General features: G+C 41.8%; 1 protein-coding gene across 1 annotated transcript in view; it reads left to right on the forward strand.

Annotated features, from left to right (window-relative positions):
• Nucleotides 1-13712, forward strand: part of LOC137432284 (SH3 and multiple ankyrin repeat domains protein 2) — a 910319-nt gene that overhangs the window by 500609 nt on the left and 395998 nt on the right. Inside the window, 3 exon segments of the mRNA XM_078782990.1 lie at nt 1003-1069; nt 8419-8887; nt 9950-10164. Of these exon segments, the coding sequence (XP_078639116.1) occupies nt 1003-1069; nt 8419-8887; nt 9950-10164 (751 nt within the window).

Consider the following 13712-nt stretch of genomic DNA (forward strand, 5'->3'; position numbering starts at 1 on the left):
GCAAGAATGGTGTTTCTATATACTTGTATTAGATGAGTAAATTAATGCATTACTTTAATGGGGTATAGCTTCAAATGAATGTGATCGCTTGTTAAGGGTGTAGTACTGGTGAACTTTCCAATATGCCCCTTTTTTAAAAAAACGATGTTTTTACGGTTTAGATTCATACGTATTGTATAAACTCATTCAGTATTTCCTTTAAAATATCTAATGTTATCTTTACACGCAATTTACAAGAAATATAATATTTTGCATGAAATTTGTTATAACTTTAATTTGCATCATTCTTTTGGGCTGAAATTTGGACAGGATATTCAGAATATCACTTCCTTTAAAATGATGAAGGCTTTTGTTTATAGGAGTAGCCATTGTGGATTTATTGAAGGACAACCCAGTTTTATCTGGTAATTGGCATAATTAGCTAATTAGTGAACATTTGACATAATTTCACAAAATCCTCTCATCAGGTAGTAGAGTAACACATGTATAATACATGTACCACGTTTTGTGTGAAAAGAATGATAGGTGACATAGAAAATAGAAGTAGAAATGTGTTCTTTGTTTTTCCTTGTTTTTTATTGACGGTCTAATTTATGCAAATTATATGCATGTAATATGACAAAGAAGCGTTGAAACTGGTCTGAGTTAAAGCCACGATTATATCTTTCAAGAAAAACTGAAAATTAGATATTAACTTGACTTTGTTTTTGTGTAAAGGCCTCTCAAAGGTACCTATGTAGTTTTCTCAATTTTTCACCAGTACTACACCCTTAAGTGGCAGAATTGACATTTACTTGAACCAAACAATTATAAATTATGTAAAAGATTTGGAAAAATGGTGCAAATATAATTTTAATACGAAATGATTGATCGCGAGCTGTTGGGGTACGCATACCCCCGAGGATGAGGGGTCTCTCCGTACCAACAGATCCCGGGTGACTGTGCATTGCTTGATTACGGACATTCTAACACATAAATACCATGTCTGATGTTTTCCACCAGGTGGCGATAGTGGCGGGAAATTTTGAGCTTGCTGAACTCATTAAAAATCACAAGGAATCGGACATAGGTAAGAATATCCGTCCTGTCATTAAAAAAACGGGGTGTTCCTGGTGAATTTAATTGGTGATTTGGTACGATCACATTGGTGTCAAACCCACTGATCCACACATACATCGCACATGTGTGTCACCTTTACTCTTTCACTCTGTTGACATATTTTTTGGCATGTCTTCGATTTTGTTTAAGTGGCAGGTGTTGTATTTCGATTTAATTGGCAGGTGTTTCATTTTGATTTAATTGGCAGGTGTTGCATTTTAAATTTCTCGGCAGGTGTTTGGCTTTGGATTTATTGGCAGGTGTTTGGATTGAAAAACAATCGACAGGTGTTGGATTGAAACGCTCTATTACCTATCTCTCCATTCAGGATACCGATGCAGCTCCAGACATTTTGTGTTTGATACAAGCGTTCGTCTCAAAGGATGTCTTTGATTCCTCTTGTCTCAGCCTGGCTGTTCTCCTCCGTTTTGACAGAAGGTGATGTTGCTGTCTGTCAAGAACTCCGCTCCTCAATGTCCAATGACTCCATTAGCCCCTTATTGTTCCCTTGAATACTCCTGGCTCTGCATGTCTCTCCGTCCACCCAATGCGGTTGACTCTATATACTGGTACATCTATTTCCTTTAACATGGATCAAGTCATATCCATCTATTCAAACTCTATTCTTCATCCGCTACAGTTACAAATGTCAACATGACCTCTGGCTGGGAGTTAGTTTTGCATAAAACAGCCAAAAAACCCCAAAAACAAACATGGCTTCGCAGCTAAGGCCTTTTATGACCTGATGGGTCCATCGCAATCAGTAAACTTCCCAACCTCAATTTTGGCGACTGGTACAGTCTCCCTGGACCTGGTAATGAATACCTTTACATCCAATGTCGACTGTTCCTGACCCTGTTCTTGTCAAAGCCCATCTTTCTGGCCGTTGTAAGGGAGCAACCTCAACGACGCAGAACATGGCTGTCCGCACAGACCAACTGGCAGGAGAGATTGCAATCTACTCTCTCACATAAAGATTGGACTGCAATCTATGCAGCATCTGATATGGATTCCACCTAGGAATACTTTCACAAAGGCCTACTTTTTCTCATGCCATCCCATCCAGTCTGTAGCTATCCTCTCCATCCTCACTGGACACTGAAGCCTTTGGGGAGGTGGCTGCAGTCAAGCAGCTTTTTCAACATGGAAAGCTAATCTGATAAGGGTACATTTGAGTCACTCCATAAGGTTCGCCACTTTGTGTCCATCCGACAGCAAGCCAGAAAGTATCATCTTGCAAATCTCAAGGATGAACTCCATTGTTTTGGCACCAGACGTTTTTTTTTTTTTTTACAGGTACAGCAACTACAGCATTGTATTTGTCTTTTTACCTGCGGTATGCCACTGAAGTTGGGTGGAGGTTGTTTTCACCCCTGTCTGTCTGTTTGTTCGTGAACAAAATATCTCAACAAGTTTCAGACGGATTTGGACGAAACTTGTTGGACAGGTTGAGTGTTTGACAATGAAGAATTGGTTCAATTTTGGTGAAGATTTGAATCAGGATCAGAGAATTTTTCAAGTGATTCTTCATCATTGAGTGATGGGGCCAAAAGGATACTGTATGTGGCATGATAATCCAAAAAGTTGTGGGCAGATTATGACTAAACTAGGTTTAGTTGGTTAGGCAGCAAGAACAAGCCGATTAGATTTTGGTTCAGGTCCTAATCCAGATCTGACCTATCAGTGGGATACAAAATTTAAATTGTTCAACCTGGCGGAGGTACCTGGCGGAGGTAGGTAAGCCCTTGAGCCAGACCCCAAATTTTTCGTCACCAGTATCAGTCAGAGTGAGCATCGCTATCTGTGAGTTTTAGCAAGGCTAGGGTCCCTAGAGATGGAAAAGATGTGATAGTAGTGTGTAGCTCTTAGCCTTCTCTGTCTTACCACTCAATTTTTAACCCTAATCCTAAGGTCGCCGGTTGCAGATTTTTCATCCAAAATGTATCGGGCCATTGTGTTTCTGGTGTATAAATGATGCTTTTTTTTCCTTTTTTTCTTGTATACAGGATCGAGGCTCGTGTAAGAGCTAACTGATCACAAAAAGACAAACTGACACATAAAACATATGATAAAGGGAGTGGGAGAACAAGATGGAGAGCAGGACATCGGGAGATCTGTGGGAGGTTGAGGACTTGGGGGGAAGTATTTTCACCAAATCTTTGTATCTTGTTGGCAATGATATTAAATTCCTCATATAATGATATAAAAATTATGCACCATTGATAAATATGTTCTCGGCCACAATTAACTTTCAAATGTGATAGAAATAAACGTGAAAAGCCGCTCAAAATTAGGTTTCTTCAATCATATAGTTTTACATTTAATTATTTAAAGACATCATGCACCTAAATGGCATCATTCATCAATAACTTGCCCCATGTGCCCTTTCCCAACATTTTGATACCATTTGTAATCTTATCTGATGTATGTTGACATGTATGTGCCCCCATTTTAATCACTGACCCTCAACGTACGATTCTCGCAAATTTTGCAACTGAAATTGGAATGTGACGCAGATGGCAATATGATTCAAAGTTACTAAAAGTTTGGTGACCCAATGACTCTTTTGACCAGGTAGTTACAATATGGTACTTAAAGGTAGATAGTAATTCCAACCACACAATATTATGCTACATTGGTGCTGTGACCATAGATGAAAGAAAGACCCAGAAAATGACAATCAATTTCTACTGGAAAAGAAAAATACACTGGACAATCATGGTGTTCCACTGGATTTGTCATCTGGGCGTAGTATGCTGGTAAATATCGAACATAGTTCACTTTGTCAAAGGTGAAACAACAAGGGATCACGGATTGTATGACTGAGAGATGTACCGGTCAGTTCCCTTCTCAGGCAGTAGGGCAAGGTAGATCGTTTCGACAATATCCACGTATAACATCCAGAAGACTGACAAATCTCCATTGTAATGATGAAGATGCTCCAAGAATTCCTTCCAAAGAGCATGCTGCCCTTTAAAACTGGGTCTTGCAACGGAGCATCGGAGTTCCATTGGTGCAGATCAATGACAGTGTCATTCATTTTTCTAAGAATGAGGTTACAGTATGAGCATTGTCCTGCCTATTATTCTCCACCCAAGGAATGAATTCAATCCACGCGAGTCTCATAAATGCTTCATATATACACTTGTGCATGAGGACTGCTCATTTATACATCTCGTCTTCCAGAACTCTATTTATTGAACCTTCTGCGATGATGTCTGCTTCTATGCATAAGTCCTGAAGGCCAGAATCTTTTAATTGTGCATCTAGGATTGACATGACGTTGCAAATTGTGTGGAATGTGTCCAAGCAAAGGATGATTTTGTCATACACTACATGACCAGAACTATGTGGACACCCCTTATAATTAGTGGATTCGGCTGTTTCAGCCACACCTATTGCTGACAGGTATATATAATCAAGCACACAGCCATGCAATCTCCATGGACAAATATTGGCAGTAGAATGGGCGGTACTGACGAGTTCAGTAACTTTCAACATGGCACCGTCATAGCATGCCACCTTTCCAACAAGTCAGTTCGTCAAATTTCTGCTCTGCTGGAGCTGCCCCGGTCAACTGTAAGTTATTGTGAAGTGGAAACGTCTAGGAGCAACAACAGCTCAGCTGTGAAGAGGTGGGCCACACAAGCTCACAGAACGGGATCGCTGAGTGCTGAAGCACGTAGCGCGTAAAAATCGTCTGTCCTCGGTTGCAACACTCACTACCGAGTTCCAAACTGACTCTGGAAGCAACATCAGCACAATAACTGTTCGTCGGGAGCTTCAAGAAATGGGTTTCCATGGCTGAGCAGCCGCACACAAGCCGAAGATCACCATGCACAATGCCAAGCGTCGGCTGGAGTGGTGTAAAGCTCTGGACTCTGGAGCAGTGGAAATGCGTTCTCTGGAGTGATGAATCACGCTTCACCATCTGGCAGTCCGACGGATGAATCTGGGTTTGGCGGATGCCAGGAGAACACTTCCTGCCCGAATGCATCGTGCCAACTGTAAAGTTTGGTGGAGGAGGAATAATGGTCTGGGGCTGTTTTTCATGGTTCGCGCCCGTCCACTTAGTTCCAGTGAAGGGAAAACTTAACGCTACAGCATACAATCAATGACATTCTAGACGATTGTGTGCTTCCAAATTTGTGGCAACAGTTTGGGGAAGGTCCTTTCCTTTTTCAGCATGACAATGCTCCCGTGCACAAAGCGAGGACCATACAAAAATGGTTTGTCGAGATCGGTGTGGAAGAACTTGACTGGACTGCACAGAGCCCTGACCTCAACCCCATCGAACACCTTTGGGATGAATTGGAACGCCGACTGTGAGCCAGGCGTAATCGCCCAACAACAGTGCCCGGCCTCACTAATGCTCGTGTGGCTGAATGGAAGCAAATCCCCGCAGCAATGTTTCAACATCTAGTATAAAGCCTTCCCAGAAGAGTGGAGGCTGTTATAGCAGCAAATGGGGGGACCAACTCCATATTAATGGCCATGATTTTGGAATGAGATGTTTGATGTTCGGGTGTCCACATACTTTTGGTCATGTCGTGTAAAAGTCTGTGTGTTTCCAGATGATATCGGCGGCTCTAGCATATAGAGCCTGGTCCAGGGCCACGACGATGTCCTGTAACTTCAGTGTCTGTCTCACAAGTTCCGACCGTTTTAAGATGTCTGAAACGGTAGACATCTCTGCAGCTGGAACATTTATTGTGGGCATGTAGTCAACAATATCTTGTGAGACAATGATGGAGCCTCTCAAAATGATGTTGAACCCTGTCCAACTTGGTATTTTCTGTGTCGCTGTGTCTGCCTGCCCGGCAACTATCCAGAGAAGACTTTTCTTGCTAGCAACTTGCATTGCTTCATCGCATTCTCCTAAAGATGCGGTGGCTGTTTGCGGCGGATGTGGCCTAACATGATCACTAACAATGCATACCCGGTGTATACCCATTTCTGGGTTCGTGATGTACAGTCACGTGAAAAAGTAAGTACACCCCATGTAAAGTTTTGACTTTTTCAACATATTTCAACATACAGCTATTTGATCTTCATTTCAACAATATTGATAGATAAAGGTGATATAATATAACAAATATCATGAAACATTTACATTTTGTAGTCCATTGTATCTATCTATAATTCCAGTAATCTCTGTGTGTGTGTGTGTGTGTGTATGTGTGTATGTCTGTGTGTTTGTCTGTGACCGCTGTTTCTCGACAACCACGGGTCCGATATACTTGAAACTTGCCAGGTATATTGCTGGGGACCCGAGGATGTGCCTTTTCAAGGTTTGAAATTAATCGGACAAGTAGTTACCGAGCTATGGCGATTTAGCCGTTCGCCGTTCGCTTTGGCGTTGCGAATGGACCAAACCATTTCATGTAAATAGAGGGGGGGGGGTTCTATGGTCGTTGCGAATGGACCAAACCATTTCATGTAAATAGAGGGGGGGGTTGTCACCGTACTCGCAAGCCGTTCGCTTTGCCTTTGCGAATGGACCAAACCATTTCATGTAAATAGAGGGGGGGGATATAATTTTAGATATATATATAGTACGGGCATGCCCTAGTAATTTAAATAAACATAAATGCAAATTTCGCATGTGGAAAAAGTAAGTACACCCTTGGCTCTAATAGGTGGTATTGCCCCCTTTGGCAGAAACAACCTCAAGTAGGTGTTTCTTATAACTGTCTACCAGTCTCTGACATCGACTGGGAGAAATTTTTGCCTACTCCTCCGTGCAGAATTATTTCAGCTGTGCGATGTTTGAGGGGTTTCTTGCATGCACAGCTCGTTTCAAATCCCCCCGCAACATCTCGATGGGATTTAGATCCGGGCTTTGACTTGGCCATTCCAGAACCCTCCATTTCTTTCTTTGCAGCCATTCCTTGGTGGATTTACTGGTATGTTTAGGGTCATTGTGATGTTGCAAGGTCCACCTTCAGTTGAGCTTCAATTTTCCGACAGATGGCCTCACATTATCCTCAAGCACCCTCTGGTACAATGGACAATTCATAGTGGATTCTATGATGGTGAGCTGCCCAGGCCCTGATGCAGCAAAGCTGCCCCAAACCATAATATTTCCACCACCATGCTTTACAGTTGGTATCAGGTTCTTGTGGTCAAATGCTGTCTTTGGTTTTCGCCAAACATGTCTTCTGGTACTGTGGCCAAATAGCTCTACCTTTGACTCATCTGTCCAGAGCACATTGTTCCAGAAGTGCTGGTCTTTGCCAAGGTGTTCATTGGCAAACTTTAGTCTTGCCCTGATGTTCTTTCTGGACAGCAAAGTTTTCCTACTGGCACACCTCCCATGTAGATCAAATTTGTGCAGCCTCTTTCTAATGGTAGACTCGTGCACTTTGACATCAACAGTGGCAAGAGCTACCTGTAGGTCCCGTGATGACATTTTGGGGTTCTTAGAGACTTCTTTCAGCATCTTGCGGTCTGCTCTCGGGGTGAACTTGCTGGGGCGGTGGCCTGAACAAGTTGGCAGTTGTTTGGAATCTTCTCCCTTGTAGATTATCTTCCGGACAGTCGAATGATTGATTTCAAATTGTTTGGAGATCTTTTTAAATCCCTTCCCAGACTCGTAGGCATCTATAACCTTCTTTCTGAAGGCCTCAGAGAGCTCTTTTGATGTAGGCATGGTGACGCCGCACACATCAACAACAAAGAGCAAACCAAACGAAATGTCTGAGGTTTAAATAAGACAGGTTCCTCCAAGATCCTCTCTAACGATGTTCTAATCATTTGCACCTGAGCTGGTGCACCTGATTCTAATTTTAGGTATTTGAAGTAGTGATAAATGTAGGGCTGTACTTACTTTTTCCACATGCGAAATTTGCATTTATGTTTATTTAAATTATACAATGAATGACAAAATGTAAATGTTTCATGATATTTGTTATATTATATCACCTTTATCTTTCAATATTGTTGAAATGACGATCAAATAGGTGTGTGTTGAAATATGTTGAAAAAGTCAAAACTTTACATGGGGTGTACTGTACTTACTTTTTCACGTGACTGTATATAAATAATTAAATGTAAAACTATATGATTAAAAAACAAACATTTTGGGCAGATTTGTTTTTTGAGCAGTGTCTATTTCTATCACATTTGGAAGTTTGTTGTGGCCTAGAACATATCTATCACTGGTGCATATGCCAAGTTACTTTTATTTTACCACCTACTACATATTTTGGCAGTATGAGAAGTATGTCCACAAAATGTGCTTAACATGCTCAACAACCTTTGGGGCAAGGTACATGTGAGTTTGCTGTTTACTTGAACCTAATCCTTGTGTCTGAACAGTGCCTTTTCGTGAAGCTCCATCGTACAACGTGCGCCGGCGGCATCTTTCTTCGGGGCACGGCCGCATACTTGCTCGGGCCGAGAGTGAAAACAACCTGCTCTCGTCGTCGAACAACCGTGCCGCAACTGGTGTATCGGCACCATCGACGACAGCGGCCGGTGGATCTGTTGGGAGCAGCAGTGTTCGGAATACTCGGATCTCAAGCGATGAGAGCCGTGAGACGTGGGGCGCACGCTCTCCGGCCCTCACCGTACGGAGCCTGCCACCGCAGTTCCTGAGCCAGCTCGCCGACGGAGGTGGTGCTGCGGGCGGTGGGCAGTCCGCGACGAGCACGCCGCGCTCACGTAGCCGGTCTCCATCACTTCATCGTGTTGCTGAAGAAGAAGAAGGGGCGAGGTCAGCGGCAGGACAAGCAAAGGTGCAGGCAGCAAAGGCATCCAAAACCGTGAACAGGAAAATCCACCGTAGGTAGGTTTTTATGGTGTTTCTCAGCACCAACATATCCCTGCACTAATCAAAAAGGTTCTGCATTGATTGCCTAAGTATCAACCGTATATATTAAAAGCAATAACTTCTGTTTTTAAACATCTTTATCAAGGAACGTGGATGCAGGAGAAGGCAATTTATCCCATCAAGCCTGCGCAACATCGACACCGCATTAATTCAATCTAACAGTTTTTCAACACAGATTCATTATGGGGGTGTACTTACTTTACACCCTAATAATCTAACATATTATGTTGAAATATGTTGAAAAAGTCAAAACTTTACATGGGGTGTACTTACTTTTTCACGTGACTGTAGCTTCTGTTTTGTGTGATTGGCTGAGGGCACAGCTGTGCCAATGCTGCAACTGGCCCTTTGTCGGTCCGGGTTAGAGTTCCTGGTGGGAATTTGGAGTTTGATCAGGTGCCGGTGAGGTTTAAAGAGGTTTAAAGAGGTTTAAGGAAGTATAAATAAATTGATTCCGGGTTTTACCGCCATTTTACCCAGTGTCTATTACATTGCACTATCTATAACGTTACATTAGTTCTTCACTTCACAATTTTAAACTGATGTTTACGAAACTTCCTAATGGTAGCGTTGGTCATAAAGAAGAAGCCTATTGATTTTGAGGTAAAAAAAGGGCAACATAGGCCAAAGGTCAAATTTCTAAAATTCTCAATTTTCATGTGATTGACTTGAAATTTGAAGGCAAGTTGCATATCAGGTCACTGAATTCAACCACCAATTAGTTTTGAGGTCAACTTTAGCCAAAAGGTCAACATAGGCCAAAAGGTCAACATAGGCCAAAGGTAAACAACCTATTTTAGAGATTTTGCAAATATCGTGCTTGCGGATTTCTTTTCCGACTGTATTTCTTTTCTTTGTTGATCGGTTGGAAATGTGTTTGATTGTTTATAAGTCCCAATAATGATTCAGACCGTTGTGCTGGTGGTAAAGGTCATGAATAATGTAGCATTGGTAATGCTGATTGTGATGGTGATTATTGTTTAACGTGCGTCCCCACTCTTCGATCCACCGTGGCAGTGCGAGCGTGGCAGGGAAAGACTCTTTGAGCAAGTGCACGCAGCTTGTGCCAGCCAAAGACATGGTCGGCCTGGTCGCCATCAATGCGCCCGAAGGCAAAGGCCCCAAGCATCGGCTGTACAGCGCCGTGCCAGGCCGCACGTTCGTTGTGGTCAAATCATACACGCCGCAGGGGGAGGGAGAGATTTCCCTCAACCGCGGAGAGCGAGTCAAAGGTGAGCTCACACATTCCCCTCTTGCATTGTGAACGTGGCAACTCTCTCGCTCAAATTGGTCGTGTTTGTTATAAGAAACCGACAGATGAATTCCATGAACTGGGCATTGGATGAAAAATTATTAATTATCCCATGATTCCCCTTCACAGCCCATCCCATAAATATGGCACCCTTCAGCACTCGGGTTTTTGCTGAAAATAATAAAAACCATGATCATCGTCAAGCTCCACTTTGAAAAGTTGCTGTGTGTGTGTGTTTGTTTGTTTGTTTGTGTGTGTGTGTATTTGTTTGTTTGTTTGTGTGTTTGTGTGTGTGTGTTTGTTATTTCTTTGTTTATGTGTTTGTTTGTTTATTTGTTTGTTTGTTTGTGTGTGTGTGTGTTTGTTTGTTTGTGTGTTTGTGTGTGTGTGTTTGTTTGTTTGTTTGTGTGTGTGTGTGTGTGTTATTTCTTTGTTTGTGTGTTTGTTTGTTTGTTTGTGTGTTTGTTTGTGTGTGTGTGTGTTTGTTTGTTTGTGTGTTTGTGTGTGTGTGTTTGTTTGTTTGTTTGTGTGTGTGTGTTTGTTATTTCTTTGTTTGTGTGTTTGTTTGTTTGTTTGTGTGTTTGTTTGTTTGTTTGTGTGTTTGTTTGTTTGTTTGTGTGTGTGTGTATTTGTTTATTTGTTTGTTTGTTTGTGTGTGTTTGTTTGTTTGTTTGTGTGTGTGTGTATTTGTTTGTTTGTTTGTGTGTTTGTTTATTTGTTTGTTTGTGTGTGTTTGTTTGTTTGTTTGTGTGTGTGTGTATTTGTTTGTTTGTGTGTTTGTGTGTGTGTGTTTGTTATTTCTTTGTTTGTGTGTTTGTTTGTTTATTTGTTTGTTTGTTTGTGTGTGTGTGTGTGTTTGTTTGTTTGTGTGTTTGTGTGTGTGTGTGTTTGTTTGTTTGTTTGTTTGTGTGTGTGTTTGTTATTTCTTTGTTTGTGTGTTTGTTTGTTTGTGTGTGTGTGTTTGTTTGTTTGTGTGTGTGTGTTTGTTTGTTTGTTTGTGTGTGTGTATTTGTTTATTTGTTTGTTTGTTTGTGTGTGTTTGTTTGTTTGTTTGTGTGTGTGTGTGTATTTTTTTGTTTGTTTGTGTGTTTATTTATTTGTTTGTTTGTTTGTGTGTGTGTGTGTTTGTTTGTTTGTGTGTGTGTGTTTATTTGTTTGTTTGTTTGTGTGTTTGTTTATTTGTTTGTTTGTTTGTGTGTGTGTGTGTTTGTTTGTTTGTGTGTGTGTGTTTATTTGTTTGTTTGTTTGTGTGTGTGTGTGTTTGTTTGTTTGTTTGTGTGTGTGTGTATTTGTTTGTTTGTTTGTGTGTGTGTGTATTTGTTTGTTTGTGTGTTTGTTTGTTTGTTTGTTTGTGTGTTTGTTTGTTTGTGTGTTTGTTATTTGTTTGTTTGTGTGTTTGTTTGTTTGTCTGTGTGTTTGTTTGTTTGTGTGTTTGGTTGTTTGTTTGTTATTTGTTTGTGTTTGTGTGTTTGTTTGTTTGTGTGTTTGTTTGTTTGCCTTCTATGCATTCCTGAACCGCGAGACGGAATGAGTTGAAAACTGGTAGTTGTACTCATGGTGTGCACGGGAAGGTATTCAGTGGTAAAAAGGAAATCATAGTTCCAGGAGTTCACGGTGAGGGGGGTGGGGGGGGGAGAAGGACCCCAATTCTGTCTTTGTAAATGTGTATCGTATATATAGCTCCACTCCTAATGGGAGTGGGTATTACAGAAGTTAACTGGGAGGGCACTCAGTTGAGAGCATACCTCCGCCTGGTTGGCGATATCACTCAATGGTGAAGAATCACTTTAAAAATTATACTAGCTGGATCCGGATCCAGATCTTCACCAAAATTGAATCGATTCGTCCTTGTCACACACCCAACCTGTCCACCAAGTTTCATCCAAATCCATCCATAACTTTTTGAGATATCCTACTATGTACCGTTTTTGGCCCCATCTCCCAATGGTGAAGGATCACTTAAAAAATTAAATAATTCTCATATCGGAATCCATATTCAGATCTTCACCAAAATTGAATCGATTCGTCCTTGTCACACACCCACCCTCTCCACCAAGTTTCATCCAAATCCATCCGTAACTATTTGAGATATCCTGCTATGTACCGTTTTTGACCCGATCTCCCAATGGTGAAGAATCACTTTAAAAATTCTACTCGCCGGATCGGAATCCGGATCTTCACCAAAATCTAATAATTTCGTCCTTGTCACATACACTACATCTCTGCCAAATTTCGTCCGAATCTGTCCACAACTTTTTGAGATACTTTGTTCACAAACGGACAGACAAACAAACAAACAGACAGACCGGGGTTAAAACATAACGACCATCCACCTTTGGTTGCAGAGGTAATAAAGCACAAATTTTGGGGGAACTATACCTGGCCGTAATTCAGACAGAATTATCCCGTCTGCAAGGATTCGTAGTTCGCTCGTAAAATAATTTGACATTTCACCTTCTGTAGTCCGACATGGGATTATCATTTTCCATAACCTCACAAAATGGCCACAATAGACCGTTTTGGAAGCATCTGCACATTCGCTTGATGCTTGAATTATTAACTCATTTCCCATAAATTGTACATTTCACTCTACTTTTTCAATGGAATTTTGTCCGCCACAAGGTCAAAGACCACTCAAAGGTGACGTCTACATGAAGGAATGTAGAGATATTAAAGAGAACAAAATAAATCTATTAACATTCCTCTTGAAGTGAGGTAGGTTAGGTGTGAGGGGAAGCAGGATTCAGGTAAAGAATTGCAAAGTGATGCAGTACAGGGAGATAAACTAGAAGAGTACCACGATATAGTCTTAGTCCTCAGGACAGATATAGGGTATGGATGGGAAGAAACCGCCAAACGTGTAGAGTGACTAAAAGTGCGCTCAGGTGGACCAACCCGTGAGAGACCCTCAAAGCACATTCCATGAAAATGTCGATAGAAGGGCTTAAAGAAGCAGCGAACTAAGAGAGGTTCTAGGGATGATGCCAACTCTTGTCCCACCCGATTGGCAGCACGTCGCTGGATTCTGTCAAGGAGAGATAGGTGACAGGCCGGATCACCAGCCCAAATACGGCAACAGTACTCCATGACAGGTCGCATAGTGGCCTTGTATAGGTAGAGCAGAATAACTGGATGAAGGCATCACCGAGCACAAGCAGCCAAGGCACTGAGGGGCTCCTTCAGCTATACCAGAGATGTTAGGTTCAGGGTTAGGGTTAGGGTTAGGTTTAGGTTTAGGGTTAGGGTTAGGGTTAGAGTTTGGGTTTAGGTTTAGGGTTAGGATTAGGGTTAGGGTTAGAGTTTGGGTTTGGGTTTGGGTTAGGGTTAGGGTTAGAGTTTGGGTTAGAGTCAGGGTTAGGGTTACAGTTGTTAGTGTTAGGGCTCGGGTTATGTTAGGAAATACTTTTTCCAGCTGAGGTTTGAGCTGAAATCCAATCCTAGCAGATTGATCCCAGGAAGTCCCTGCGAAGGTGAATAATCCATGGACAGGGTTGGGAAACAGGGTGACATTGACCTGGACAGAGACAA

The sequence above is a fragment of the Myxine glutinosa genome, chromosome 8, assembly GCF_964187855.1.
Source record: "Myxine glutinosa chromosome 8, kmMyxGlut1.1, whole genome shotgun sequence".
NCBI lineage: Eukaryota > Metazoa > Chordata > Myxini > Myxiniformes > Myxinidae > Myxine > Myxine glutinosa.